General features: G+C 40.2%; 13 protein-coding genes across 13 annotated transcripts; 7 read left to right on the top strand and 6 right to left on the bottom strand.

Moving 5' to 3' along the window:
- Positions 1 to 115: 115 nt before the first annotated feature.
- PAS_chr2-1_0609 (protein of OPT family transporter) lies at positions 116 to 2,338 on the top strand (the record flags this gene model as incomplete). The annotated part of the gene is made up of 1 exon (XM_002491481.1): positions 116 to 2,338. One exon carries the CDS (start codon positions 116 to 118, stop codon positions 2,336 to 2,338), a length of 2,223 nt encoding a protein of 740 aa, XP_002491526.1.
- A 93-nt stretch (positions 2,339 to 2,431) lies between these two features.
- Positions 2,432 to 3,322, bottom strand: PAS_chr2-1_0610 (uncharacterized protein; the record flags this gene model as incomplete). The annotated part of the gene is made up of 1 exon (XM_002491482.1): positions 2,432 to 3,322. The coding sequence occupies one exon, from the start codon at positions 3,320 to 3,322 to the stop codon at positions 2,432 to 2,434; it is 891 nt and encodes a 296-aa protein (XP_002491527.1).
- Positions 3,323 to 3,538: 216 nt separating this feature from the next.
- On the bottom strand, positions 3,539 to 4,672 carry PAS_chr2-1_0867 (uncharacterized protein; the record flags this gene model as incomplete). Its single annotated transcript, XM_002491483.1, has 1 exon — positions 3,539 to 4,672. One exon carries the CDS (start codon positions 4,670 to 4,672, stop codon positions 3,539 to 3,541), a length of 1,134 nt encoding a protein of 377 aa, XP_002491528.1.
- Positions 4,673 to 5,216: 544 nt separating this feature from the next.
- PAS_chr2-1_0611 (DNA Polymerase phi) lies at positions 5,217 to 6,671 on the bottom strand (the record flags this gene model as incomplete). The annotated part of the gene is made up of 1 exon (XM_002491484.1): positions 5,217 to 6,671. The coding sequence occupies one exon, from the start codon at positions 6,669 to 6,671 to the stop codon at positions 5,217 to 5,219; it is 1,455 nt and encodes a 484-aa protein (XP_002491529.1).
- Positions 6,672 to 7,005: 334 nt separating this feature from the next.
- On the bottom strand, positions 7,006 to 9,888 carry PAS_chr2-1_0868 (uncharacterized protein; the record flags this gene model as incomplete). The annotated part of the gene is made up of 1 exon (XM_002491485.1): positions 7,006 to 9,888. One exon carries the CDS (start codon positions 9,886 to 9,888, stop codon positions 7,006 to 7,008), a length of 2,883 nt encoding a protein of 960 aa, XP_002491530.1.
- Positions 9,889 to 10,429: 541 nt separating this feature from the next.
- PAS_chr2-1_0612 (Hypothetical protein) lies at positions 10,430 to 10,674 on the top strand (the record flags this gene model as incomplete). The annotated part of the gene is made up of 2 exons (XM_002491486.1): positions 10,430 to 10,458; positions 10,518 to 10,674. 2 exons carry the CDS (start codon positions 10,430 to 10,432, stop codon positions 10,672 to 10,674), a joined length of 186 nt encoding a protein of 61 aa, XP_002491531.1.
- Positions 10,675 to 11,150: 476 nt separating this feature from the next.
- On the top strand, positions 11,151 to 13,430 carry PAS_chr2-1_0613 (Mitochondrial inner membrane half-type ATP-binding cassette (ABC) transporter; the record flags this gene model as incomplete). Its single annotated transcript, XM_002491487.1, has 1 exon — positions 11,151 to 13,430. The coding sequence occupies one exon, from the start codon at positions 11,151 to 11,153 to the stop codon at positions 13,428 to 13,430; it is 2,280 nt and encodes a 759-aa protein (XP_002491532.1).
- Positions 13,431 to 13,535: 105 nt separating this feature from the next.
- PAS_chr2-1_0869 (uncharacterized protein) lies at positions 13,536 to 15,512 on the top strand (the record flags this gene model as incomplete). Its single annotated transcript, XM_002491488.1, has 1 exon — positions 13,536 to 15,512. One exon carries the CDS (start codon positions 13,536 to 13,538, stop codon positions 15,510 to 15,512), a length of 1,977 nt encoding a protein of 658 aa, XP_002491533.1.
- A 57-nt stretch (positions 15,513 to 15,569) lies between these two features.
- On the bottom strand, positions 15,570 to 15,902 carry PAS_chr2-1_0614 (Hypothetical protein; the record flags this gene model as incomplete). The annotated part of the gene is made up of 1 exon (XM_002491489.1): positions 15,570 to 15,902. One exon carries the CDS (start codon positions 15,900 to 15,902, stop codon positions 15,570 to 15,572), a length of 333 nt encoding a protein of 110 aa, XP_002491534.1.
- A 91-nt stretch (positions 15,903 to 15,993) lies between these two features.
- PAS_chr2-1_0615 (Essential 18S rRNA dimethylase (dimethyladenosine transferase)) lies at positions 15,994 to 16,980 on the top strand (the record flags this gene model as incomplete). The annotated part of the gene is made up of 1 exon (XM_002491490.1): positions 15,994 to 16,980. One exon carries the CDS (start codon positions 15,994 to 15,996, stop codon positions 16,978 to 16,980), a length of 987 nt encoding a protein of 328 aa, XP_002491535.1.
- Positions 16,981 to 17,028: 48 nt separating this feature from the next.
- Positions 17,029 to 18,942, bottom strand: PAS_chr2-1_0616 (Cytoplasmic protein of unknown function; the record flags this gene model as incomplete). Its single annotated transcript, XM_002491491.1, has 1 exon — positions 17,029 to 18,942. One exon carries the CDS (start codon positions 18,940 to 18,942, stop codon positions 17,029 to 17,031), a length of 1,914 nt encoding a protein of 637 aa, XP_002491536.1.
- A 207-nt stretch (positions 18,943 to 19,149) lies between these two features.
- PAS_chr2-1_0617 (Nuclear pore protein involved in nuclear export of pre-tRNA) lies at positions 19,150 to 22,427 on the top strand (the record flags this gene model as incomplete). Its single annotated transcript, XM_002491492.1, has 2 exons — positions 19,150 to 19,221; positions 19,284 to 22,427. 2 exons carry the CDS (start codon positions 19,150 to 19,152, stop codon positions 22,425 to 22,427), a joined length of 3,216 nt encoding a protein of 1,071 aa, XP_002491537.1.
- A 295-nt stretch (positions 22,428 to 22,722) lies between these two features.
- On the top strand, positions 22,723 to 24,372 carry PAS_chr2-1_0618 (Hypothetical protein; the record flags this gene model as incomplete). Its single annotated transcript, XM_002491493.1, has 1 exon — positions 22,723 to 24,372. One exon carries the CDS (start codon positions 22,723 to 22,725, stop codon positions 24,370 to 24,372), a length of 1,650 nt encoding a protein of 549 aa, XP_002491538.1.
- Between the last annotated feature and the right edge of the window lie 22 nt (positions 24,373 to 24,394).

The following is a 24,394-nucleotide window of genomic DNA, read 5'->3' on the forward strand; positions in this document are numbered from 1 at the left end:
CACAAGTCTTACTTTTCTGTCACGTGATATATCACAATCTTTATGGAATAGGCTCTGTGCCTTTGCTTTTTCGCTTTCTCTCTATCTCATCTCAGATTACTAACCATGGAAGAAAATGCCCATCCTAGCCCGTTTATGTCAAGACCCTAAGCCATGGGAAGAAAAACCTTCACTTAAACAGATTACGCCCAGAAGTATCCTAGCAGGTCTTTTGATTGGAACCATTGTACTCACTTCCAATTTTCAGTTTGGGCTACAAACAGGATGGGTATCAATGATGTCACTTCCTTCGGCGCTGTTGGGGTTTGCTACGTTCAAGGCCCTAAGTAAGAAACTGAGTTATCCCTTCACGGACGTCGAGAATGTTTTTGTTCAAAGTGTGGCAGTCGCAACGGGAACCGGTCCTTTAGCTTATGGGTTTGTTGGGATCATTCCAGCTATGGAAAAATTCATGACTGAAGAAGAGAGTGGACTAGGTGCTACTTTAAAACTTTCCTTAACCCAGTTGATTTTGTGGTCACTGGGTGTTGCATTCTTTGGAGTTTTCTTTGCAATTCCGCTAAGAAAAGAGGTAATCATCAGGGAGAAGTTGAGTTTCCCATCAGGTTCGGCCACAGGAACTCTCATCAGTGTTCTTCATAACACAGAACTATACGAAGACGGGAATAAGATCGGTACCGATAAGGGTAATCTCCCTAGCCAAGATAATGATGAAAGTTGCTCGCATGATTCTCAATCTAAGCAAGGACCGGCACGCAAAAGCAATGAGTCAGCAGGGTCAGCAGCAGCTTATTCACCACTGAACGATTGCACTGTTATCGAATCTCAAGACTTAGTCACTCTGCAAAGAGTTGAAGCCTACAACCATAATATTCGATCATTGGTTTCAACCTTCAGTGTTTCTTCTGTTTATACTATATTAGCATTTTTCATCCCATTGCTGAGGCAGGTTCCGATATTTGGTACCTATCTCTCCAAGAACTATTTGTGGAACTTTCAACCATCTCCGGCTTATATTGGACAGGGGATGATCATGGGATTGCCATCTGTTTCTTATATGTTGTTTGGATCTATACTCGGGTGGGGAGTATTGGCGCCATTGGCTCAAAAACTAGAATGGGCTCCTGGCCCAATCGATGACTGGAAAGTTGGAGGACAAGGATGGATTCTATGGATTAGTTTGGCTGTTATGGTGAGCGATTCTGTCATCAGTTTTTTGGTTGTGACTATCAAATCTTCCTTGAATTTCTACCATAGAAGGTATGCTAACAGTGACCAGGACAGTTTGCCATTACTTAACAGCGAAACTTCATCAAATGATGAACCAACCAATAGCACTAATGAGGGAAACTCTCTTCATTTTGGTGATGAACCGACTAATAGCTTAAATGAAGACCACTCTCTGCATTTAACTGATCCCATTTCTATAATTGAGGATGAATTAAACACCCCAGACACGATAGAAGCCAAAGATGTGGATGAAAAACACTTAGTTTCCACCAACGCTGCAACCATAGGTGTACTCTTATCCTCAATTTTATGCATCGTCCTCGTTCGATATGTATTCAGTTCAATTGTTCCTATCTACGCTTTGGTCACAGCAGTGATACTTGCACTTTTCCTTTCAATATTGGCCGTCAGAGCTTTAGGTGAAACTGACCTAAACCCGGTCAGTGGCATCGGTAAAATTTCTCAGTTGATATTTGCTCTCATCATCCCAGCATCTCAACCAGGCGCTGTATTGATCAATCTAATAGCTGGAGGTATTTCAGAAGCTGGAGCTCAACAAGCTGGTGATTTGATGCAGGATTTGAAAACAGGTCATTTGATTGGAGCTTCGCCAAAAGCACAATTTGTTGCCCAGATGATTGGCTCAGGGTACAGTGTGTTACTAAGTTCAATCATGTATAAAGTTTATGACAGTGTCTACGAATTACCAGGTCCAATATTTCGCATACCAACTGCAATTATTTGGATCGATTGCGCAAGAATAGTTAACGGGAAAGGTCTCCCGCCTCATGCGCTGAAATTTAGCGTGATTTTCGGACTGATTTTTGGAATTGTAGCTATTATCAAGAATGTAATGCCAAAATCTCATAAGTGGCATAAGTTTTTGGTGTACGTCCCATCCGGAGTTCCAGTGGGAATTGGTATTTATAACACTCCAAGTTTTACGCTAGCTCGATTCATTGGAGGTATTGTTTCTTACTTTTGGATGACCAAGACACGTAATAGTCATAACTCAAAGATTCAAATGATTGTGTTCAGTAGTGGATTGATATTGGGTGAGGGGGTTTTCAGTGTTATAACTATGATTCTAACTGGTTTGGGATTATAAAAATGTTCTATAATGGATAAAAATAGTTTGTTCCGTTTTTGATGACTTATTTATTGACACTTTTTAGAGACATTATTGTTATTATTATTATTATTAATCTTTTGCACTTGCCGTTTTGGCTTCTCTGTAATTCTTATCCTTATTTTGATCAACTCTTGCAAGGAAGTCTTGTTTTTCCAAGTAGCCACCCTTATTGTGGGTTTTAAGCTGAGCATCAATACCATGCTTATCGACGTAGCGGGCCCAATCCAATCTTGATTTTTCTAAAGTGGAAAGCTTGGAGGCAGTAGGGTCACTGATGATCTTGTCTATCAGAGAAGGTCGTTTCCTCCTAATCATTCTTTTAACTACTTTGCCATCGGATAGTATTTGCGATGGATTGTAATGCGATCTGTGAATTGGCTTTGAAGGGACATTTTTGAGCTTTACAGAGTTCAAGTATGCTTTTGCCTCTGCCGAGTTGACATGAACTTTCTTGGTCTGAAAAATCGTCTTTCCTGCAAACTCGTACGATGTTTCAATTGTAATCATCTCATCAGGGCTGTTAGAGCTGGAATCATCAGCCTTGTCATCATCAGCAGTACTGAGTGGCGATTGCTTTTTTTTTGTGTTTTTACTGTCCTTTCTCAATTGTTCCCATACCGAGTCTATATCAACAGATGGAGTAAGAGCACGGACGGCTCTTTTCTCTTGTTTTTCGTGTTTTTCGGCTTCTCTTTGCCTTCGTGTCTTGATAAGACCGCCTGCAGATAAACCTAGCTTATCGAAATTGGACTCTTGTTGAAAGTCTTGGTCATCGTCCGAATCACCGTTATCATTATCATTGTCTTGATCGTTCTTAGCTGTGGGATCGTAATCATAATCTTCGGATTCATTGTAGTCACTATTTTCGGATCCAGTGGTTACTCTGCCATCAGGAGCATCAATAGAAGTGTCCTCGTTTACGAGGACTTGGCCAGTTTGCGTGTCCTTGCTGGAAGCCATTTGCATTTTGTTCAAGGGAAAAGTCCAGGATCCATCTGTGTGAATATATGTTATTGATTAGGAATCAGTTCGCGAAGATCTTAACAAGAAAACTGGAGGCGAGTTTGACTAGGGACCACTGACCATTGACTGGCCCACCATAAAGGTGCCAAGTGCTTACTATATAACCACGTCACGAGTATCATAAATTCATATACTAACTTTGATAAAAAATAATTATGGGCGGAAAACCAACTTCTGAGCTGAAACTTTGCCATCCTTGAGCAAGACGGCTGCTTCCTCTGCATGCTCCAATCCATTGCCCAATATCTTGGCTTCAATAGGAATAATTTCCCCATTGTGAACATACTTAGAAACATAACTCCAAAATTCAAGGTGGCTTTCTTTGGCGCCAGGTTCAGCATTGAAATCAAAACCAGGAAAATGTTGGTCTTCACCTAGAGTGGTGTAGGCCAAGGTACTGGACAACTTAACATTCTTGTTCAACTCAACCCCTAGCTCGGTCAAAGCGCTTGGGAAAATTACCTGAATGTTATCCAGATAGGAGTGTGCTTTCTCGGGAAGAACATTGTAAGCTTCTTTGTAAAGGTTTTCATCACCGGCAGTCAGGTAAGTGTATGTCAGGTCCTCGCCTGCAAAGGCCTTGATCTGATCGAACACATCAGCGTCATGGTAGTCAAAAACTTTATCTGCACCAATAGCTTGTAATTTTTCAAAATTCTTTCTTGAAGCCGTGGCCAGCACCTTCAAACCGTAGATCTTCTTCGCAACTTGGATAGCCAAGAATCCAGTAGCTGTGGCACCACCTAAGATCAAAATGTACTTGGAGCTGTTCCCTGGAGCCTTTTCCCTCAGTCCAAAAAAGTGATGGAAAGAGCCTCCGATAGTGACGAGTCCTAACGTAATAGTAGCTGCAGCCTCAAAAGAATCGATCTTACCTGAAGGTATTACGGTATCATTAGAACGGGACTTTAGGCTCTTTTGATAATTAAGAGACCATCTGGAGTCTACTACGGCATATTCTTTAAACAGCCCATCGGCAGGATGATGCTGGTAACCACCATGAGCGAAGGAAGAGACATGGTCACCAACATTGAAGCCTTCAACTTTGGGACCGACTTTGACCACAACGCCCGAAGAGTCTGTACCAACAACATTGCCCTTGACTCCCCAACCAAAGAGAGCATGTTTCCAGTCAGTTGGGTTAGCAGCAAAGGCCTTTTGGTGGACTAGTAATTGATAGTCATTGAGATCAGTAATTGTGGGGATCTCAGTTACATCGAACAATGGACCCTTTTGGGGGTCAGCGGAAAGGACAACGGCCTTCTGGGTGGAAGGGATTGAAGTCATTAGGGGAGGATATACTTTAAGTTAAGGATAAGTTATTTGGGATTCAAGGGCTGGAAAACCCAAAGGGTTTTATACATAGTTGAAATTACTAATAGATTTCCAATTAGATCGATTGCGGATTGCTACTGCGAATTGCGTCTTGGATGAGTAACAGGCTTAGTCAGATTACGAAACATGGCTTTTATGTCAGCGAGTTTTCATGTGAACACGAATAGCTACTACCTGTCTACTCTAGAAGATCTAGAACAATCTGGTGAGTCGAATAGTAGCGAGTTTCTTTACATTTTTTGTTAGGTTGAACTTGTCCAAGAAATTGGATTCCTGGAAACTCGCTGTTAGTTCTTAGTGTTCAATGCTATGATTAATAGGTGATCTTGAACAGAAAGCCAAAGGAAATCCAAGTTGTCGCAACGGTCTGTAAGTCAAGAGGGCGTAAGCAACTTTTGAAGTCAATTTCCTGTAAAACGCACATCTCTAACGATTGAGGCATAGAATGTCATTCATTATTTACAATTATATTAGCTATGCTTATTGCAAAAATAGGTCAATTGGTTGCTGGTGAATTCTTCTTCATTTTCTTTCCAGCTGCTGTCAATACTAATGGGAGAATGACATTGTTCACAACTATCCAGGCAACTAAAATACCAAAGTGTTTTCCAAGGTTGCCCTTCCAGGTGTTGAACAAAACTACTCTGGCAATAGAGTATGAGTTGTAAACGGGAAGTGCGTAAGTGATCTTGAAGACACCAGGACACAAAATAATTGGTGAAAAAGTAGCTGAAATGTTCAAAATCACCCAAGTCATCAGCCAGATAGCCATCAATGGTGGGAAAAACGCTGTTGCGATAATAGCCACATTCTCATTGGCACCACCAACAGCAGCCATGGTCAAATAATTGCACATCCAATAGACTCCCAATCCCCCGCTGAATGCTTTGTTTAGGTCGACTTGGAAGGCTCTCGTAATCAAAGAGTAGGCCAGACTCAAAAACAGATAAACCACCTGAGAGAATATGGCTCGGTATACGAGATAGTGTGAAGGTTTCAAAACTTGTGCAGCTGCACCATGAACTGGACCGAAGAATGCAAACTGGAAAAATGTGATTATGATCATGAAAATGAGACCGACTTGTTGTGGTGCTTGAATAACAGATGACGACGATGGTCTTCTATCAATCGTGTTGAAGCTCAGCTGTTTGAAGAGCAAACCAGACTCAATCAGAGCTTCCTGTTGCGTAACGTTTGAGATGTGGTTTTCTACAATAGGTCTGTTGACAGCCTCTGCGGTTCGAATTGTCACCTCCTCCTGTAATCTCAACAAAGTTGGCAACACATATTGGGAGATTCCTGTCAAATCTCTTCCAGTTTCGTATATGGTAAACAGTAGTGTTGCAGTGGTGTTGAAAGATGAATCTCCGTTTTGGTAAGCGGCGATCAACTGGCTTGTTGCAGTGTTGTTAACATAAATTCCAGCCCAATAATTTTCATGATAAATATCGGTTTCCAACTTCTCGTATGCATCTCCATCTTCCCCATTCAAGTATTGTTCATGCGTAAAAACATTCCAGGTAGCTAGCCGAGGAAAATTTCCAGAATGAACAGTTTCGTTGACCAAATTGCTGATGTAATTGTTTTCTGTGTCATCTTCCAAGATCACAGCAAATTGCAGGTTCACCAATCTTGTATTTCGTTCATACATCGAACCCCAATAAATGGAGAACACGGAAAACATGAATAGTAGCAAAATGATCAGTGTTATGATTGCTTTTTTACCAAGATCTGCCCTGGTAGCTTTTAGGTGAGAATCAAAGAAAGAATGCTTGGTGTGCCTTAGTGACAGCTCTTCCGTATCTAAAGGCTTTTCTGGAGAGAAGCTTTCAGCCTCACTAGTTTCCATACCATCGTTCCTGATAGCCTCAGAGTCATTGCTAGTCATCATAACGTCATCCCCAAGACTCCTACTTCCTTTTTCGTTTGTCTCTCGATCGATAACCTTCATATTTTGTGTTATGTTATTCTCTTGCTCCAGTCAAATTTAGAGGGATAGATTCCTATTTATCCCCCCGCAAGTGACTTATATAACACCAGGAAAAATTCGAAACCCGAAACAAAGCCGGCCGGATCTTTTTCCCCCTGCTGGAGTTCCTGCACTGCTCGGGGCTAATTATGCAGCTCGACCGATCGTTTACTATGAGTATTACTAATCTTCCTGAGCGCGGGTCTGCTAATCCCCGAACATCAATCGGGTTATGGAACGGAGGTGAGAGAAATAGCTTAAAACGTGCGGCTGAAAACCAGACCAACAATTGATTTCTATGTATGTTGGGTACTGATTACCTTTTCTTACTATATAGCCAATTGATCAGATCAAAAAACATCCCCGGCTGAGTCTTGTTTCCTGGAGTTCTGTACCAGTTTAGAAGGCTCATAGTGTAGATCTTCAAGATATCCTCAATAAGAGCATCCGGATCTGGCGACCCACTTAATAACGTCTTTACGATAAAGATGGATGACTGGTTGCAGCCATTGCTAACGGCTTTGATTGTCGATTTAGATGCAAACCGTTGAATCTGATCCAAAGTTCTTTTCAAGTCAAAGATTTGCTCATCAGACAGCTTAACTTCAATCCGGGCTCGGCAGACCTTAGTCTTTAACAGTTTATGTGCTTTTTCTCCAAGCTGCAAAGTGTTAGTTCTGGCCATCAAATTCAATAATGGCATAACTATTTCGACGTTTAATAGGTCTGTACTTCGTTTGCTGACAAAAGTGTCCAACATATCCAAAATTCTTCCTTTGAGAAACACTACGGTGTCCTTGTCCTGTTTTTGTTGCTTTTTCTTACCGTTTCCTTGAGATATCAGTGCATGTTGACGTTCCTTGAAGATGTTTGCCAGCGTTGCGTCGATAGCCATCATTTGCTCATCGTCCATAGACACATCCTCAGAATCTTCTTCGTAGGATGAGTTTTGACCAGAATTTGTCTCGTGTTGCTCCGCTACTTTTGAAGATAGCCCCAGCACTTTTGCTAAAGCTTCATTGGTTTTCTTGTCGATTTCATCTATGCTGACCTCGCCCTTAACACTTTCCCGGTCTTCTTCTCCATTTTCGTTGTCATCCCCATCTTCTCCTTCGCCCTCGTCCTCGTCTTCGTCCTCCACCTCTTCATTCTTATTATCGAACAGTTTTTCCTTACCTTCTTGGTTCTCTTGAACCTTCAAAATATCAAACAAAGATTGCAAGTGTGAAAGTTCAACCTCATTAACAATATGCTCCCAGACTACCAATGCCAGCTTCTTCATCAAGGAAGAGTCCTGAGATACAAAAGAGACAATAATCTCAACCAAAATTTCAACCCCAACGCGCTCCTCATTCGAAACCATCTTGTCATATGCAGTGCTGATATCTTGAATCATATTAATGGAGTCGGCATCTCCGGCGAAGACATTGAGAATTGCCAGACTGTACAATATCTGGAAACAAACAATATGCATAGCTTTTTTTTCATCAGAAATGTCCTTCAGTTGCTCTTCAAGGGTGGATAGAATTTCAAGCCCCTCTGTTTTGAACTGTTCCAACTCGTCGTCCAGGCTATGACGCAGCTGTAAGCCGGAGTTCTTTTCCAAATCAACCAATTTATTGACAATATAAGTGGGCCAACTGCTACCATCAGTCGGAGGTTGAGAAAGCACTTCACTGAGAATGGAGATCAATCTTTCATATGCCGTATTTGATATAGCCTCAAACTCTTGAGTGTTGGGAACTTTGAAAAAAGAAACCTTAATTAAATGATCAACAATATTTTGAACCCAGGTAATGTTGGTGGTGGATAAAGATCCCTTTTTATCTCTCACAAAATGAAGCAATTGATCTAGTATAGATAGATAATCTTGAAGGAAGTTAGCATAATCGGGCTGTAGTGTGTTGGCCCAATTGATGATAAAGTCCGTTACTTCATCCATCACAAATCCATCGCTGTTGTCAATTATTGTTGAAATTGTTTTGGTCTTGCTCATACGATCAAATTTGACATTGTGACGAAGCAGAGTTTTCAAAGTTGGAACGACAAACTCTGCTTCTTTACAAATTTCACAGATTCTAGCCAGAACCTTTCTAGCCATCTTGTTGAGCTGTCTATCATTATTTGCACTTTGATGGATTAGATTAGCCATTAAGTTTGGAGAGAATAAAAATTTCACGTGGGAAGGCTTTAGGTCCTTATGTTCTAAGACAGCCAAAAGAACAGAGAAACCCCAATACTTTTTTTGAGAGGAAGAATCACTACTGAAGAAATTTTCATCAATAATGGGTGCCCAGAATCTCTCAAGAGTCAGTCTTTCTTCTTTATCGGCTGCTCTTTCCTTGCTCTTCTTTTTCTTCTTTGGTGGTTCATCAATGGAAGTGTTTATAAGTTCATCTATAATCAAAGTCCAGACAGTGTGCAAATTTGGAGTCCATCCCCTTTGTTTTCCCTTCTGATCTTCATCAACAGCGCCTTGTCTTAGTACCAAACTCAACTGAGGTAAATTTTTCACCATTAAAGGGTTACCTTGACTCCAAAGTTGGTCTCCATTTTGCTTGTATGCATCCGTAGAAAGAACTAATTTCGACCTAGCTTTCCATGGAATAGTCAAATGCACTAAAATACCTTCTAGGGATAAAATGACCTTATTCTCAAGCAACGTGCTTAACAAATAGTTGATGATTTCGAAGTCTTTAACTAGATCATACTGAACTAATAGACTGCAGATAGTACTGAAACAAGTTTCCCTTAACCAAGGTTTGGTGGAACTTAATTTCAGCAATCGTCTTAATATCATCTTTAGAGTCGAATAATCGTCATTTTTCACAATCTTCGAGTTCAACAGGGCCTGGATGCCGAATAATTTTCCAAACAACGTCTGTTTGTCGATCTTCCCGTGTTTATTAGGTGCTACTTTCTCCAGTACTTTATACAGCTCGTTCAAATATGATTCGACAGTTATATCCCCTCTGCCTATAAGTAGAACAATCAACTCCGATAGAGCCAAGGAAAAACCAACTCTGGAGGACGCTCTCTCTGAACTAAGTCCTTTAATCAATCGATTCAAGGCGTAGTCGTAGTCTTTTTGATTGTCAGCCTCCACAAGCTCTTTAAGAAGACTACTAGCTCCTTTAATCCTCTCTTCTTCTAAATCAGAGGCCAGGTAATAGTAATGATCCAGAGACACTGAAGACATTATGGTAACTGAAGAAAAAAAAATAAATCAGATCCTGAGAAATATTTTTTGTGAGAGAGAAAGTTAGAGGAGAATAACCGTGCTAAAACAACCAAAATGCTCAAAGAACAACTGACTTAATCACTGGGTTTCCAGCTAGAAGACTAGGATTGAACTATTGCAGGGAGTGCCAGGAGTGAAGGGTTAAGTGGCAGAGCACTTCAACATATGAAAACAATTACGTAAGACGATATTTCAAGAGGAGATGAGATTGACTTAAAACGCTGAAAAAGAGAATAAGAAAAGCAAGAACAATGCAAAGTCAAGAGAGGTATATCACTTGGCGGTCAAGATGGAGCTGGATACCAATTTTTCTAGTTTCCTCCATGTATTTCAATTACTAGGGCCTTCCAATCTAATTCAAATCTACCGACTATATAATGAATTTACATCCTTACATAAGGTAGTGTATTACCAATAATACCTCGCCAATGAAAGTCGCCCATAGTTCACCCTGAAAACTTGTCTACTCTCAAAGTAACTATTACCAACAAATACAATCATGTCGTCTTGGCAAAAAGCTGGTTTCTCGTAAGTTGCCACTAGGTGTATCATTGTTTATCACACCGTCTCGTTACTAACTTTCGAAGTTTCAACAAATATCTGTCAATTGCTGCCAGAACTGTCAGAAAATCTCTGAACAGCGACATCAGAGTTGCTGCTGAAAAGAGAGGAATTACTGATCTTAAGGCTCAAGTAATTGAGAAAGGTGACATTAAGTCAACTGTTGAGCTAGGCTCTAGATAGACAAATCCAATATATCAGAAGCTTGATTTTATCCAAGTGAAATAACTGCAAAAAACAGATATGTCTCACCAAATTAGCTGATGGAAGGTTTTGCCGATGAAAAAAGACCTTTAGTTTAGATTTAATTGACTTTGAAATGGATCAACGCAAGAAACGTGGGCATTATCTTTCACTGGGTTGAAATTCTTTTTGATCTGAATAGTGCGTCTTATCCATCTGCTGAAAAGCCCAAATTGTGGTATTGGTTGTCTTGCAAAGTTCACTTTTGTGCCTCTGGATTCTCCTATCCTTCATACCGCTTCTTTGGCCTTAATTAATAGCCTCTCTTGTATTTCCTTCCGCCCAGGTCCTTCCATCCTTACTACTCATGGACCCCTCGCGTTCGTATCAAATATTGACTTCGCGAAGCCACGCCGTTCTTCGGTCTCCAGTAAATCCAAGGAAGTCGTTATTCCTTCCCTATACTAAATGGATCTATGCTTTCCCGATTATTACTCCCCAGAACCCTCCTTCTAGCCAATAGGAGAATTGGAGCAAGTAGCTTTGGTAGACGGGGTGTTTTGAATGGAGGCATTTCTTTCTCTGTATTGAAACCTGATCGGGTATGCCGACCCCAGAGAGTCATATTTCAACAAAGATTTTTTGGAAAAACGTCGACGAATAGAGACAGTCAGGAAAAATCTCCCACATCTATTTCCAAACAGATTCATGAATCAAAAGTAGAGCCAGTGAAACGAAAGGATGAGATTGCGCCCGTCAAAAAGGAGTTGGCACCCCAGAAAGAGACTAAGAGCTGGAAAGAGTTAACTCGACTCCTATTTCTTGCAAAGAGAGACATCAAGCTTTTTTCTCTGGCAGTTATTTTACTTTTTACGAGTGCAGCCATAATGATGAGCTTACCCAGGATCACAGGTCAAGTGTTGGATGCGACTAGAAAGTTTCCAAGTATAGGTGATATCGAGATATTCGGACTGGGTTTAAACTATTTCCTCATGACCATGATGGGGCTCCTTCTTGTTAGCACCGCCTGTACTTTCGGCCGTATCATCATACTGCGGGTCCTAGGTGAAAGACTAGTTGCCAGGCTGAGGTCAAACATCATGAAAAAGACACTAACGCAGGACGCAGAATTCTTTGATATACATAAAGTTGGTGATTTGATATCCAGATTTAGCGGCGATGCTTACGTGGTCAGTAGAAGTATTACACAAAACTTAAGTGATGGTGTTAAGCACTCGATTGTGGGAGTTTCAGGAATAACCATGATGATCTTGTTATCCTCAAAGTTGTCGATTGTGATTCTTGGATTTGCTCCACCTTTAATGATTGGATCGTACATTTATGGTAAGAAAATCCGAAAAATATCCAGAGAGTTGCAACAGGCCACTGGTTCACTGACCAAAATTGCAGAAGAACAGCTTAACAGCATTAAAACTATTCAATCATTCACAGGGGAAACAAAAGAACTTAGCAGATATAATTCCCAAATTCGAAATGTGTTTAAGATTGGATTTACAGAAGCTAAGACAAATGCCACTTTTTTTGCTTCGACTGATGTTGTTGGCAATGGAACTTTCCTTATGACCTTAGGTTATGGAACATACTTGGTCATGGGTGGTGAGATGACTGTTGGTGACTTGACAGCTTTCATGATGTATACCGAGTATGCTGGTAGTGCCGTGTTTGGATTAGCTAGCTTTTATTCTGAATTAATGAAAGGAGCAGGTGCTGCATCTAGATTGTTTGAGCTTATAGACAGAGAACCAAAAATTAAAAACAGTGTCGGTGAGCAAATTAAGTCTGCCAAAGGAAACATTGAGTTCAAAGATCTTTCATTCTCATACCCAACAAGACCCAAAAATCTAATTTTTGATAAGATTTCATTCAAAATTGCACAAGGTTCCAACGTGTGTATTGTGGGCCCATCTGGAAGAGGGAAATCAACGATTACATCGCTCCTTCTGAGATTTTACAACCCTTCCAGTGGCCAAATTCTTCTGGATGGTCAGGACATTACCAAATTTAGTGTCCACTCACTACGAACTTTACTAGGCGTGGTGCAACAAGAACCAATATTGATATCAGGTACTGTAGCTGAGAACATCAGATACGGACTACCCAAATCAGTCCATGTGACTGACGAAATGATCATTGAGGCTGCCAAGAGAGCAAATTGTCACGAATTCATAACGAAGTTTACCGAAGGATATAATACCAACATCGGACCTAGAGGATCGCTCTTATCAGGTGGACAAAAACAACGTATTGCTATTGCCAGAGCTCTTATCAAGAATCCAGTTATATTAATTTTAGATGAAGCTACATCGGCTTTGGATTCCAAATCGGAGCTGGCAGTTAACAATACTCTAACAAAGCTGATGAGAGATCAGCAATTGACAACTATTTCCATAGCTCATAGACTATCCACGATCGAGAGGGCTGATTTCGTGCTAGTCTTGGGATATGATGGAAAATTGGCGGAACATGGCCGATTCCATGACTTGTATTCCAACAAGGATTCGAGTCTTTATAGACTTCTCCATGAGAGACAAGAAGAGATTCCCGAAGATGATCAACCTACAGCGCAAGAGTCTGAGCCTGACTCTATTTCAGAAGAAGAGTCTGAGACGCGAAACGAAATCCTTGCTGAGGAAGAAGCAGAAATGGAAGCTTTGCAGCTAAAAGATGAGCTTTCGATACAACAACCAGAAGTTATTCATGACCATCGCAAGGAAGATAACGACATCAAACGTTAGGAAAAAAAAATGATCAGGCTAATAATAATATTCTCTGATATTTTGTATATATGAAGATAGACAAAAATGAAACATGCTTACATAACCATATTTTATATTGTTTACATGTCGCGCTCTTCCCTACTCTGTTTGTTATTCTTACATTTCTCTTCACATAACCCGCTAGGATCTTTCATTTTCCATGGTCCAATGTCAATATCTGATAAGCTATTGTCGCTATGCAATCTTTCCTTTTTAGATGAGCTGCTACAGCTACAGTTTGAAGGAGCGGACGGTTCGAGTCTTGCAACATATGATATAAAGCGAATACAGCAAATAGTCAATGACGTTGACCTGTATTTGACATCTGTGGATAAGGTATTCAAAGGGTTTGACCCTGAAAAAACCGAACTGAAACTTTTCATTAAAGACAGAGATGAATATATAGAATGTTTCTCCAAGGTGGATTCCATTGACAGTGTCATTGCTCAATTGCTAAGGTACCTGGAGAATAAACCAGATATTAAGATAGACCTTCTGCTTAAGCGATTGAATAACACCTGTGAACAACTAATGGAATTGAAACGAATCATCTATCCGATAAAAAAGCAATTGAACATAGCAATGCATTATTACGAAATAAACACAGAAATTTTAGATGTGATACTGAGAGAGATTGAAGTCTGCGAGAAGAGATCGTTCAAGATTCATGAGCTACGCTTTTCCTCCCCAATGCGACTTTTCCCACATATTGACTTGGATATATTGAATGAAACAATGCGAAATTCTCTACAATTACCTACTTTCAGCGAGACAGATCAAGAGTTATATCTGGAATATAACAAATTGACAGAGAAACTATACCCTATTATAGCTTCAGTGGAATACATTCCTCCTAGGTTGAATGAATACGAATCTTTGGCCAAGAGATATAGACCTGAGACTTTAACATTCCTAGGTGAGAAATACTTGAGGATTGGTTCAAGATTAGAGAAATTAGTCGGTCAGGTGGAGGACCTGAAGGAGGAGCTGATAGATAAAAGATGGGATGAGTTGTTTCGTTATTTGATAGGAGAACTTGATAACTACATTAATGACATTGAGAAAGAGTTATTTGTTCGAAACTGCGAGTCGTTGGCACCTATGTGCAAATACAAAATTGATATCGTATTGTCGACGCTCAAGTTATTGAGAAGAGCTATTGGAGAGAAACTGTTGGTAGAAATTTCATTGTTGCAAAAATACAACTCACTTAATAAAAGAAACATTCGTATACATGACGAATTATACAACAGGGACCTTCACTGGATGTTGGATAGCTTTCAGAAACAGAAAGAGGAAAACACTATCATATTTGATGGCAAAGAGCAGCAAGAAATACCAGTTTTTAGAGAAGAGAGGGTTGCCACAAGCCGTGTCAGCAGTAGCAGGTTTTCGAGTAGATCATCTGCGCACGATCTGGATGCCATGTTTCCATTAAAACCTACAATAATAGAATATAACCCGCAATCAGCTGAGAAACCTATAGTGGATTTGCTTGCTGATAACCCTCAAACGCCCGATTCAGTTTCGGTGACACCGTTGAGAGAAACTTTGAAACATAATGAAAGAATGTTTAGAAATGTTGATACAAGAACTCTACTTGACCAATTTGAAGCGATGTCTGTTTCCAGCGAAACAAGAAAAGAAAGTCCCCTATTTCAAAGGGTCTCGCATAAGAGCAGCACTAATAACGAAATGGGGAAAAACCAATCGGCAGTCTACAGCCCTGCTATGAGTCCATCAATGATTCCACGAAGAATAGGATCCAGTTGTAATTCCCGGCCAACTTCTGCTCTGGCCTCACGTCCATCTTCAAGACTTTCATCATCTAGACCGATATCAAGACCATCCTCTAGAGCGAGTGGCCGATCTTCAGTGCTCAGAGTCAGTCGTCCGCCATCGTCAAAAGGCTCTAGAATTCCCCAACCAGTATGCTCCAAGTCAAGAATTCCTATTTACCAGGGCAAAACATCCAAGTCATCACCTGCTTCTTTGAACTTCGAACGTTCTGTAAAAAAGAATAGTGCAGCCGAGAAACCTAGTTTCAAGAAAACAAACTAATCAAGCGGACACACCAACATCCGCTGATACATAACCAATAATATCACATATCATCTGTTACCTTTCTCCAAAAATTCTTGTCAACCAACTATTCTTGTGCACTTCATACTTTTCATACTCACTGAACTCTCTCAAAGTTCCATCAGAAAGTATTTCACCCTGTTGAATCTTCCTTTCTTTACCATTGAAGATTCTCTGATAAAGTTCGTATCCTGGGAGAATAACCAAGGGCAGTCCAAAAATAATCAGCTGTATATATCGCCCTCTCTGGATAACTTCTTTTGGAAGCGTTTTTTTCCCTGACATTTCAACCTCTTGCCAAAGTGGAGAGCAGGGATGGGACCAGTTGGATCGTTTCTGAATAGGAAGAAAATAACAACCTAACACCATCATCTCGTCTTTGATTTTTTTTTTCCTCTAATCTTTTTCTCTCTTACTTGACCAGTTGATACTTAAGATCAGGCCAACTTTCGGTATACCAATGGCCAAAGCTGAGAAGAAATCATTTTCAAACGGCAGCAACTCAAAAGGGCTTTCGTTGAATGGCCCAAAACAGGTAGCCGCCACTAATAGTGTGTTCAAATTCAACACCCAGTTAGGACAGCATATTCTTAAGAATCCTTTGGTTGCCCAAGGAATCGTAGACAAAGCAAATATAAGACCTTCTGACACAGTGCTTGAAGTTGGTCCAGGTACCGGTAATCTTACTATGAGAATTTTACAAAAGGCTAGAAAAGTTATTGCATCCGAAATGGACCCACGAATGGCAGCAGAGCTCACCAAGAGAGTTCAAGGAAAACCAGAACAGAAAAAACTAGACATAATACTTGGCGACTTCATAAAGCAGGATTTGCCCTACTTTGATATTTGTATCTCTAACACTCCTTATCAGATTAGTTCTCCTTTGGTATTCAAGTTGTTGAATCAGCCAAAACCTCCAAGAGTGGCCATCCTGATGTTTCAAAGAGAATTTGCATTGAGACTGTTAGCAAGACCTGGTGATTCATTATACTGCAGGCTTAGTGTTAATGTACAGATGTGGGCTAACGTGACTCACATAATGAAAGTTGGTAGAAACAATTTTAGACCCCCTCCACAGGTCGAGTCTTCTGTTGTACGTATTGAGGTTAAGAACCCAAGACCTAACATCGATTTCAATGAATGGGATGGACTTTTGAGAATCTGTTTCGTTAGGAAGAATAGAACAATCTCTGCTGGCTTTAAGAATAAGTCTGTGATTGAAATTTTAGAAAAAAATTACAAAACTTACCTTGCTACGATAGCTGCTGAGAACAACCAGATGTTTGTGGAGGAGCCAGATAACAACATGACTGACCTGATCAAGGAAAAAGTCAATCTAGTTCTCGACCAGACAGGATTTTCGGATCAAAGAGCTGGAAAATTGGATCAAGTGGATTTCTTGAAGTTGTTGTACGCTTTCCACAAGGTGGGAATACATTTTGCATAGTTTCAAAATGAGGGTTTAATGGTTTTCTTTACTGTAATATAATATACATCATCGTCTCTTTCCTTTAGCACCATCTCTTTCTACAACGGAAGTGACACCAGCTTCTTCTAAGTTGTCTTCTTCAATTCTAATAGCTTCTCTTCTTTCCCACCAACGTTCCTCGGACAATTCAAAAGATTTGGTTTTCAGTTGCTTACCCCTAGCATCAATATTTTGAGAGATTGCCCATTTTAGGAATTCGGCGCCTGTTCTAACGTAGAAACTTCTCAGGGACTCAAAAGGTTTAGGAATAGGCAACCAAGGAGTAGGATCTGGAATCTCAGCTTCTTCATCCTCCATTTCAACATCATCAGATGAATTTTGGTTGATTCGAGGAGATTCTACCTCCAATCCGTTATTGGCAGTATCCATCTCATCGTCTTCACTCTCTCCATCTTCTTCATCGTCGTCATCATATTCATCTTCATCTTCATCATCCTCGTCTTCCTCCCTAAATGTTTCCAATTCTGACAAATCTTCAAAAAATACTTTTACTCCATCCAGTTTAGCAAGATCGATTGAATAAAAAGAGTACAAGTTAAACTCATGTTCACCCTTTTCAAACAAGCCTCCAAATATATACAATTGGTCACCGAGAACAGCTGTGGTGGCATTGAATCTAGGATGGGGAAGTTGGGACGAATACACATAATCACCGGCTTCATTCTCGTCCTCCTTCAACTTAGATGTCTCAGCAGAAGCACTCTCTGGCGTTTCACTAGATGGTTCATTATCATTCAGGTTAGCCTTTGCTAGAATTTCATTCAAAATGTCTTCAAGATCTTCATCCCTAGACTTCTCTTTCACCGCCGCTTGCTTGACTTTCCTGGGTGAACGAAGGGACAGGTTGTACCATCTGTTGGTATCAGAATTATAGCTCAGAAGCGTGTTATAGAACTCAGAATCCAAAGATTCTTCGGTTTCTTCATAATCGTAAACTCCACCAAATAGAATTCCTCTTCCTTTGTGATATTGCATGGAACATCCAACTCTTGGCGAGGGCTGAAATCCTTGTTTTCTTCTTCTCTCCCAACGAACTCCTTTGGGATCACTTTTCATTTTTAGTGTCCAAGTGTCAACCAGAGTCTTTCCCTTTTGGAGACCTCTTCCAGCCTTAACCTTGCAATATCCACCATATAAAATAGCACCTTCCTCGTTCGCAATTAGGGAATGCCCTGAACGAGCTTCTGGAACGTCATGGTTTGTTGGGAACTCAACTTGTTGCCATTTGTAAGTAGTAATATCAAACAACCAAACATCATTCAGATACGTGGTACTGGTACCGAGGTCATTAAATCCTCCATGAAGGATAATGTAGTTCTTCCAATAAGTCATTCTATGCCCAGATCTAGATGGCGGAGCCTGACGAACGTCTACTCGGGACCATTCTTTAGTGGCGGTGTCTAGCATCCAGGTGTCTGAGAAATGGTGGAAAGTGGTCTGCTTTGGGGATGAAAATTCTCCACCATGCAACAAAATGATCCCAGAAGGGTGATAAACCATGGCATGAGATGAACGCGGTGAGGGAGACGTCTTTGATAAATACTTCTTCCAGGTATCGTTATCTGCGTTGTAAACATGTAAGTCATTATAAAAGTGAACTAATCCGTCCTTATCGGTGACTTCTCCACCAAACATGTATAATTCCTTCTTACCAGCGTTATTGCACCCAACCATAGCCGTATCTCTTCTTCGACTAGGTCTTCCAACAGTCTCAACTATAACCTTTTCAAGATTCTCTTGTTCTTTGGCCAAAGCACTGATCACCTCCTCTAAATTAACGTTGTCTTCCAAGTCGTCATCACCCTGCTTCTTGGAAAGTTTCTTGTTCTTAGCCTCAGCCTTCTTCTGAGCTTTGGCATTTTTCTCCATAAGTCTAGCCTTTTTGCTATCCTTGTTTTTCTTGTTGTCTTTCTTTGCCATATTTCGGTCGTAAACTTGGAAGGAATGAACAAAGTAATTGAGAAGGCAGTTCCTTCAGAATTTACCCTCTAGGTTTTCCTTCTAGAGGACCCTATTGTTCTAGTTTTTTTTTCTCCCCATCACACGACTGACTCTCATGGTCGAGAAATCTAGTAGATTCTCTCACCTTGACAAACCTCAGTGAACAGTTCACCACCCACTGCTAAAATGGATCGACAACTTACCCAAGCTGTAGAAATAGCGTTGAGTGGGACATCTGATCAAAGATTACAGCAAGAGGTAAGTAGAGTCTAAAAAGACTTCTTTTTCTTTCTAATTTGTCTAAATACTAACGATGCAAGGCTATTGATTTCATCAACAAGATCAAAACTTCCGATGAAGGGTGGCAACATTGTGGGAACCTATTAACTAGTAATTTTGAGCTTGATCAACAAACAAAGTTTTTCATTTTTCAAGTATTTGATGAGAAAATACAAGCATTGAATAATGATCAACTGCTAATACTGAAGGACTTCCTAATTATGTATCTGACTCATATGTTGGAAAATGGTATTATTGAACCTGTATATCTCAGAAACAAACTAGCCAAATCTTTTGGTCTGTTGTTTGTCTACTCTTATCTTACTGTATATCCGGAATTCCTCAGAGATCTCCTTCAGACAACGAAGGATGGGAACCACTTAGCAATGGATTACTATCTCCGAATCCTGCTAGTTATCCATCAAGAAATTGGTGACAATCTGATTATTAGAGAAAGATCAAGCGTGGAACACAATAACAAACTGAAAGACCAAATAAGGGCGAACGATATGTTGGCTTTGACACTCTCATGGAAAAACATACTACAGCGTTACTCAACTCCAAAGACAAGCACAACTGATCCTAGGGATCAATTACAAGGAGAAATATTACACAACAGTTTGTCTGCCATAAGTGGTTTCATATCCTGGATTGAGATAGGTTTAATCATGGAACAAGAATTCCTTGGTCTGATTTTTCAAACTTTGGAAACCAGTGATCAGCAACTACAAATTGGAGTCTTGAACTGTTTGAACGAAATAATTTCCAAGAAAATGCCTCCTTTAAAGAAATTGGAACTACTTAACTTATTAAACATTACCAACACAATCAATAATCTTAAGTTCGAAGGCCTCTCTGTGGACTTGATGGAGGCTGTCACCAAATTAATCAATACAGTTGGTGAAGAACTGATTCGCATTCTAGATAGCTCTTCGATTGAAGAGTTACAAAACCAACAATTCAAAAATGTTACGTGCGCCAAATTAGTGGAATTATTGCCTCTGGTTTGTGAATTGTTGGGCCATGACTATGACGATGTTTCAGTTAAAATTTTCTCCTTTATAGCCAATTACCTTTTGTTTTTGAAGAAGAATATCACCAATAATGCAGTTGATTTTCAGGTTCTTAGCTCTGACGAAATTTTGGCTACTCTTTTGAAGAAGATTATAGAGAAAATGAAAATCGACGAAGATGATGATGGAGACGATGATGAGGCAATGGAAAGCTTCAAGGAGGTCAGAAACAAACTGAAAAATTTCCAAGAGTCAATTTTGATGCTCAATGAGACGCTAGCATTAGACATTATTACCAATGTTATCAACCAATCATTGTTTAGTGCAATTGAAGCTTCAAATATAACCGTTGACTGGAGGAACATTGAGTTGGGATTATTTGAACTGAACAGCTATAATGAGCTTTTGAGGAATAATGTCATGAACTTGCCCAAGACGATGATTAATAACTCGCAACCCTACTATGTGTTCAACGAAATGCTATGTAAGGTTATCAATCATTCTCCAAAAGTGTTGGTGAACCATCAATTAATTCAGTTATCCTTTTTTGAGCTAATTCTGAAGAATTATAGCTTTTTCATCAACACACATATTCAGGTTGAGAACCAAGACAAGAATGAACTTCTACTGAAGGTCTTGAAGATATTTTTGTCTAATTTTGGTGTGTTTAACGATATTGGTAAAGTGAAATACAGAACCTGGTTTGTTTTTTACAGATTCATTAAATTGACCAATCCACGAGTCCCAGACCCAACATTAGAGGATTTGATTAATACTTTGCTGCCTCTTCTTGACCTACAAAGGTCCCTGAACGAACTAATCAGTCAACCAGCTTGCCAAGGAAATTACGATATTGATCTAAGCTCTCTCCAGGAAGATAGTATCGAACATCGCTTGTACCTTTTCGAAGCTGTTGGTTTACTCATTTCTTTTATTGACGAAACTAACGTTGAGTTTAAGATTAAGATGATTGAATTGGTTTTACAACCGTTGTTTTCAATTGTCGAAAGCTGCATTAACAATTGTAGTTCTGCTGATTCGAATAAACTAATTGTTGTACATGCTCATCATGCTCTGATGAGTATTAGTTCAGTTGTTAAGGGATTTGAAACCTCCATTACTTACGAGAAGAATGTCAAAGTTGAAGAGGAGAAAATAATCAGTAATCTACAGCAGATCTCTGAAGTGATTTTGATTACACTGGAGAATTTTATTCATTACCCAATTATTCGTGAGGCATCTCGTGTGACTATTGTTCGATTGTTTCTGATTTTGGTTAAGAAGCCCTCTCTAACTCAGGATACGATTGATGCAATATTTAGAAAGTTTTTGGAAGTCATAATGAATCAATTTGACGAATTGCAGACGACTGAAGTAACTGACTTTTTTCATTTCATTACTCAGGTTGGTCACTATTGCGCAGGTTTTGAGAATATTTATAGCATTCTCAACTCTCTTCTTGCTCCTCTTTACAACAAGGTACTTGAGCGTTTGAAGCTGTTGGAACAAGAGGGCGACAAAGATCCCCATTTAGTGAGGGAAAAGAAAGAGTTAAAGAAGTCACTGGTCTCTTTCTTCATTTCCATATCCAACAACCATTTGACATCGATCCTTGTGACTTATGAGAATAAGTCGCTGTTGAATGATTTGATCAATAGGTTATTGAATTATTCAATGGATCTTTCTGATTCAGCTTTGTGCAAACTAGCCATTGGAGAACTGGGATGTTTAGTCGAAAACATAGGCACTGGAAGGGTGACAGACGCTCAGGATATTGGGATTAAGGCAAACAATGCGTTTGAGAACGTTGACGATCTGTTGATACAGAACACCATTGTTCTAGTATTTGAACTACTGTTTAAGAGCCCTCAGGTTGATACTAAGGATGCTCAATTTCGTTTGATAGTCACCGAGATCACAAGATTGTTAAGAAAACTGGTGGTAATGGGGGTTGAGCAGCCCCCTCAAACTCAAAAAGATTCTCAAGGGAATAACATTACTCCTCTAAAACCAAATGAGGCTGTTTTGCAAAATTTACAGGGTTTCATGGCTAATAACATGCAATTTCCCATCAACGTGGTAACGGACCTACTTCAGAAGCTTATCTCCCAACAGGAGAGACATTTCAGCAAATATCTGTTGCAATTGGTCATTGATTACCGGGGAACTTGACCAAAAAAAAATCACCCTAATAGACCATTGGCATCTCTATAAAAAATGAATACATATGATTTTTTTTTTACAGCAATATAAATATTTACTGTATGCTCTCTCTCCCACCTTGGAGTTATGTGACCTCTGAGCCAAAACCTGTTACCAAAGAAACTCCTAAATAAACCATAGAATGGTAGTGTGTCACACAAAATATACTCGGGGGAGTCAAGGTTTTTGAATAGTGCCACCTTTCACATCAGCATAAAGAAAAGACTGTTTAAGAAAACAAGATATTGCTAATCAACTTATTCAAATGGGAGAATTCAACGAAATATTGAATGACCCCTCAGTTGTGTCGCTTTCTGTGGATGACACACCTCAATTAAACAATGATATTCCTGGCAATCAGCAAGAGACCTCTAACAATAGTGAACTAGATGTCATTACAAAGTTGCTTGAAAGCGCATCTTTAGCAGCTGCAAAGGAGTCCAAGGAGAAGATTAATTTGTCAGTTGAGAAGGACCGTATTGTGTACAAGCCCCATGTTCTATTGAAATTGGCCGATTCTCCAATGGTGGCCCAATTGGCACCAACTCTGGAACTGCCTGAGCAAAGCTTTTGGAGATTAAAATCTGCCCGCGAGGCAACTAATAATAATGGAAGTTTCTCTAATACAAAATCAAGAAAGGCCAAGAGGGAACCGAAGAAGCTTAAACAGCAGAAGAAGAATGACCAGCAGGAGGACTCAGAAACTCCTCAGTGGATGCTGGATAATGACGGTCCTGTAGGTAACTCTTTACAAGACTTTGAGGTGTGGAGGTTGAAAATGAGACTCAGTGAAAAAAAGAGAAATGGCATTGAAGTGACTAAGGAAGAACTTGAAGAGCTTGACAGATTGACCAGCGGCAGCACTTCGATAAAGAATGGTATCCTCGAAGAGCCTTTAGAGGATGGGGAGGTTCTAGAACCAGATAATGACCTAGAGACTGAATCCTCAATTCAGGGAAATTCTATTGATAACTTCTTTGGTGCTATGATTGGAGAATATCCTTCAGATTTAAAAGATGAACAGAAACACAAGAATGCCAATTCAAGGTTTAGTTCATTGTTCAAACCTGAATCGGAAGACAAACATGTCTCTTCCCCTGACTCAGTGGACTCCCCAGAAATTCGTCGTCCAAACCAACAGCAAACGCAACATCCGAATCTACGACAACAAGAACAGAATCTTCCTCACTCACATACTTCTCAATCTCATGTGCTACCAATTCAGCAATCGCAGTTACAAACACCACCACCGCCCCAACAGCTTGCAAACCAATCACATCACTCATCTCCACATCCGCAACAACCTCAACACCCTCAACACACTCAACACCATCAGCACCCCCAACACCATCAACACCCTCAACATCCTCAACATCCCTCACATCTTCAACATTCACCACATCCTCAGCACCCACAACAAGAGCAACGACAGCAACTACAGCAACAACATCAACAGCAGCAGCAACAACAACCCCCATCATCTAATGATCATTTTTTCATGAACCTTTTGAACAGATCCAAGAATCCAGATGATCCTGCTCAAGGTAACAGATCTAATCAACCATTACCTATGGGTTATCCTCCTGGAATGCCTCCTCCAAACTTCTTCCCCCCTGGATTAATGGGAGGACATCCTAATGGACCCCATGGAATGCCTCCTGGCATACCAATTCCAACTGGTCAGCACGGAGTGCCCCCTGGAATGGCTCCAAATGCAAACTCTGGAGGTGCACCCCCATATGGGCTTCCACCAAATTTACCTCCTAACTTTATGCCAAATCCAAACATGCAAAACTTTGCACCAATGCCGTTCCCCCCGGGCATGTCTCCTCAACAGCTTAACATGCCTCCTCAAAAAATTCCAAATTTTATGCTCCCACCTGAGTTACAGCACATGGAATCCGAGAAAAGGTGAAGTTAGATTATACATTAATGTT

This window comes from Komagataella phaffii, chromosome 2 (assembly GCF_000027005.1).
Source record: "Komagataella phaffii GS115 chromosome 2, complete sequence".
Lineage (NCBI taxonomy): Eukaryota > Fungi > Ascomycota > Pichiomycetes > Pichiales > Pichiaceae > Komagataella > Komagataella phaffii.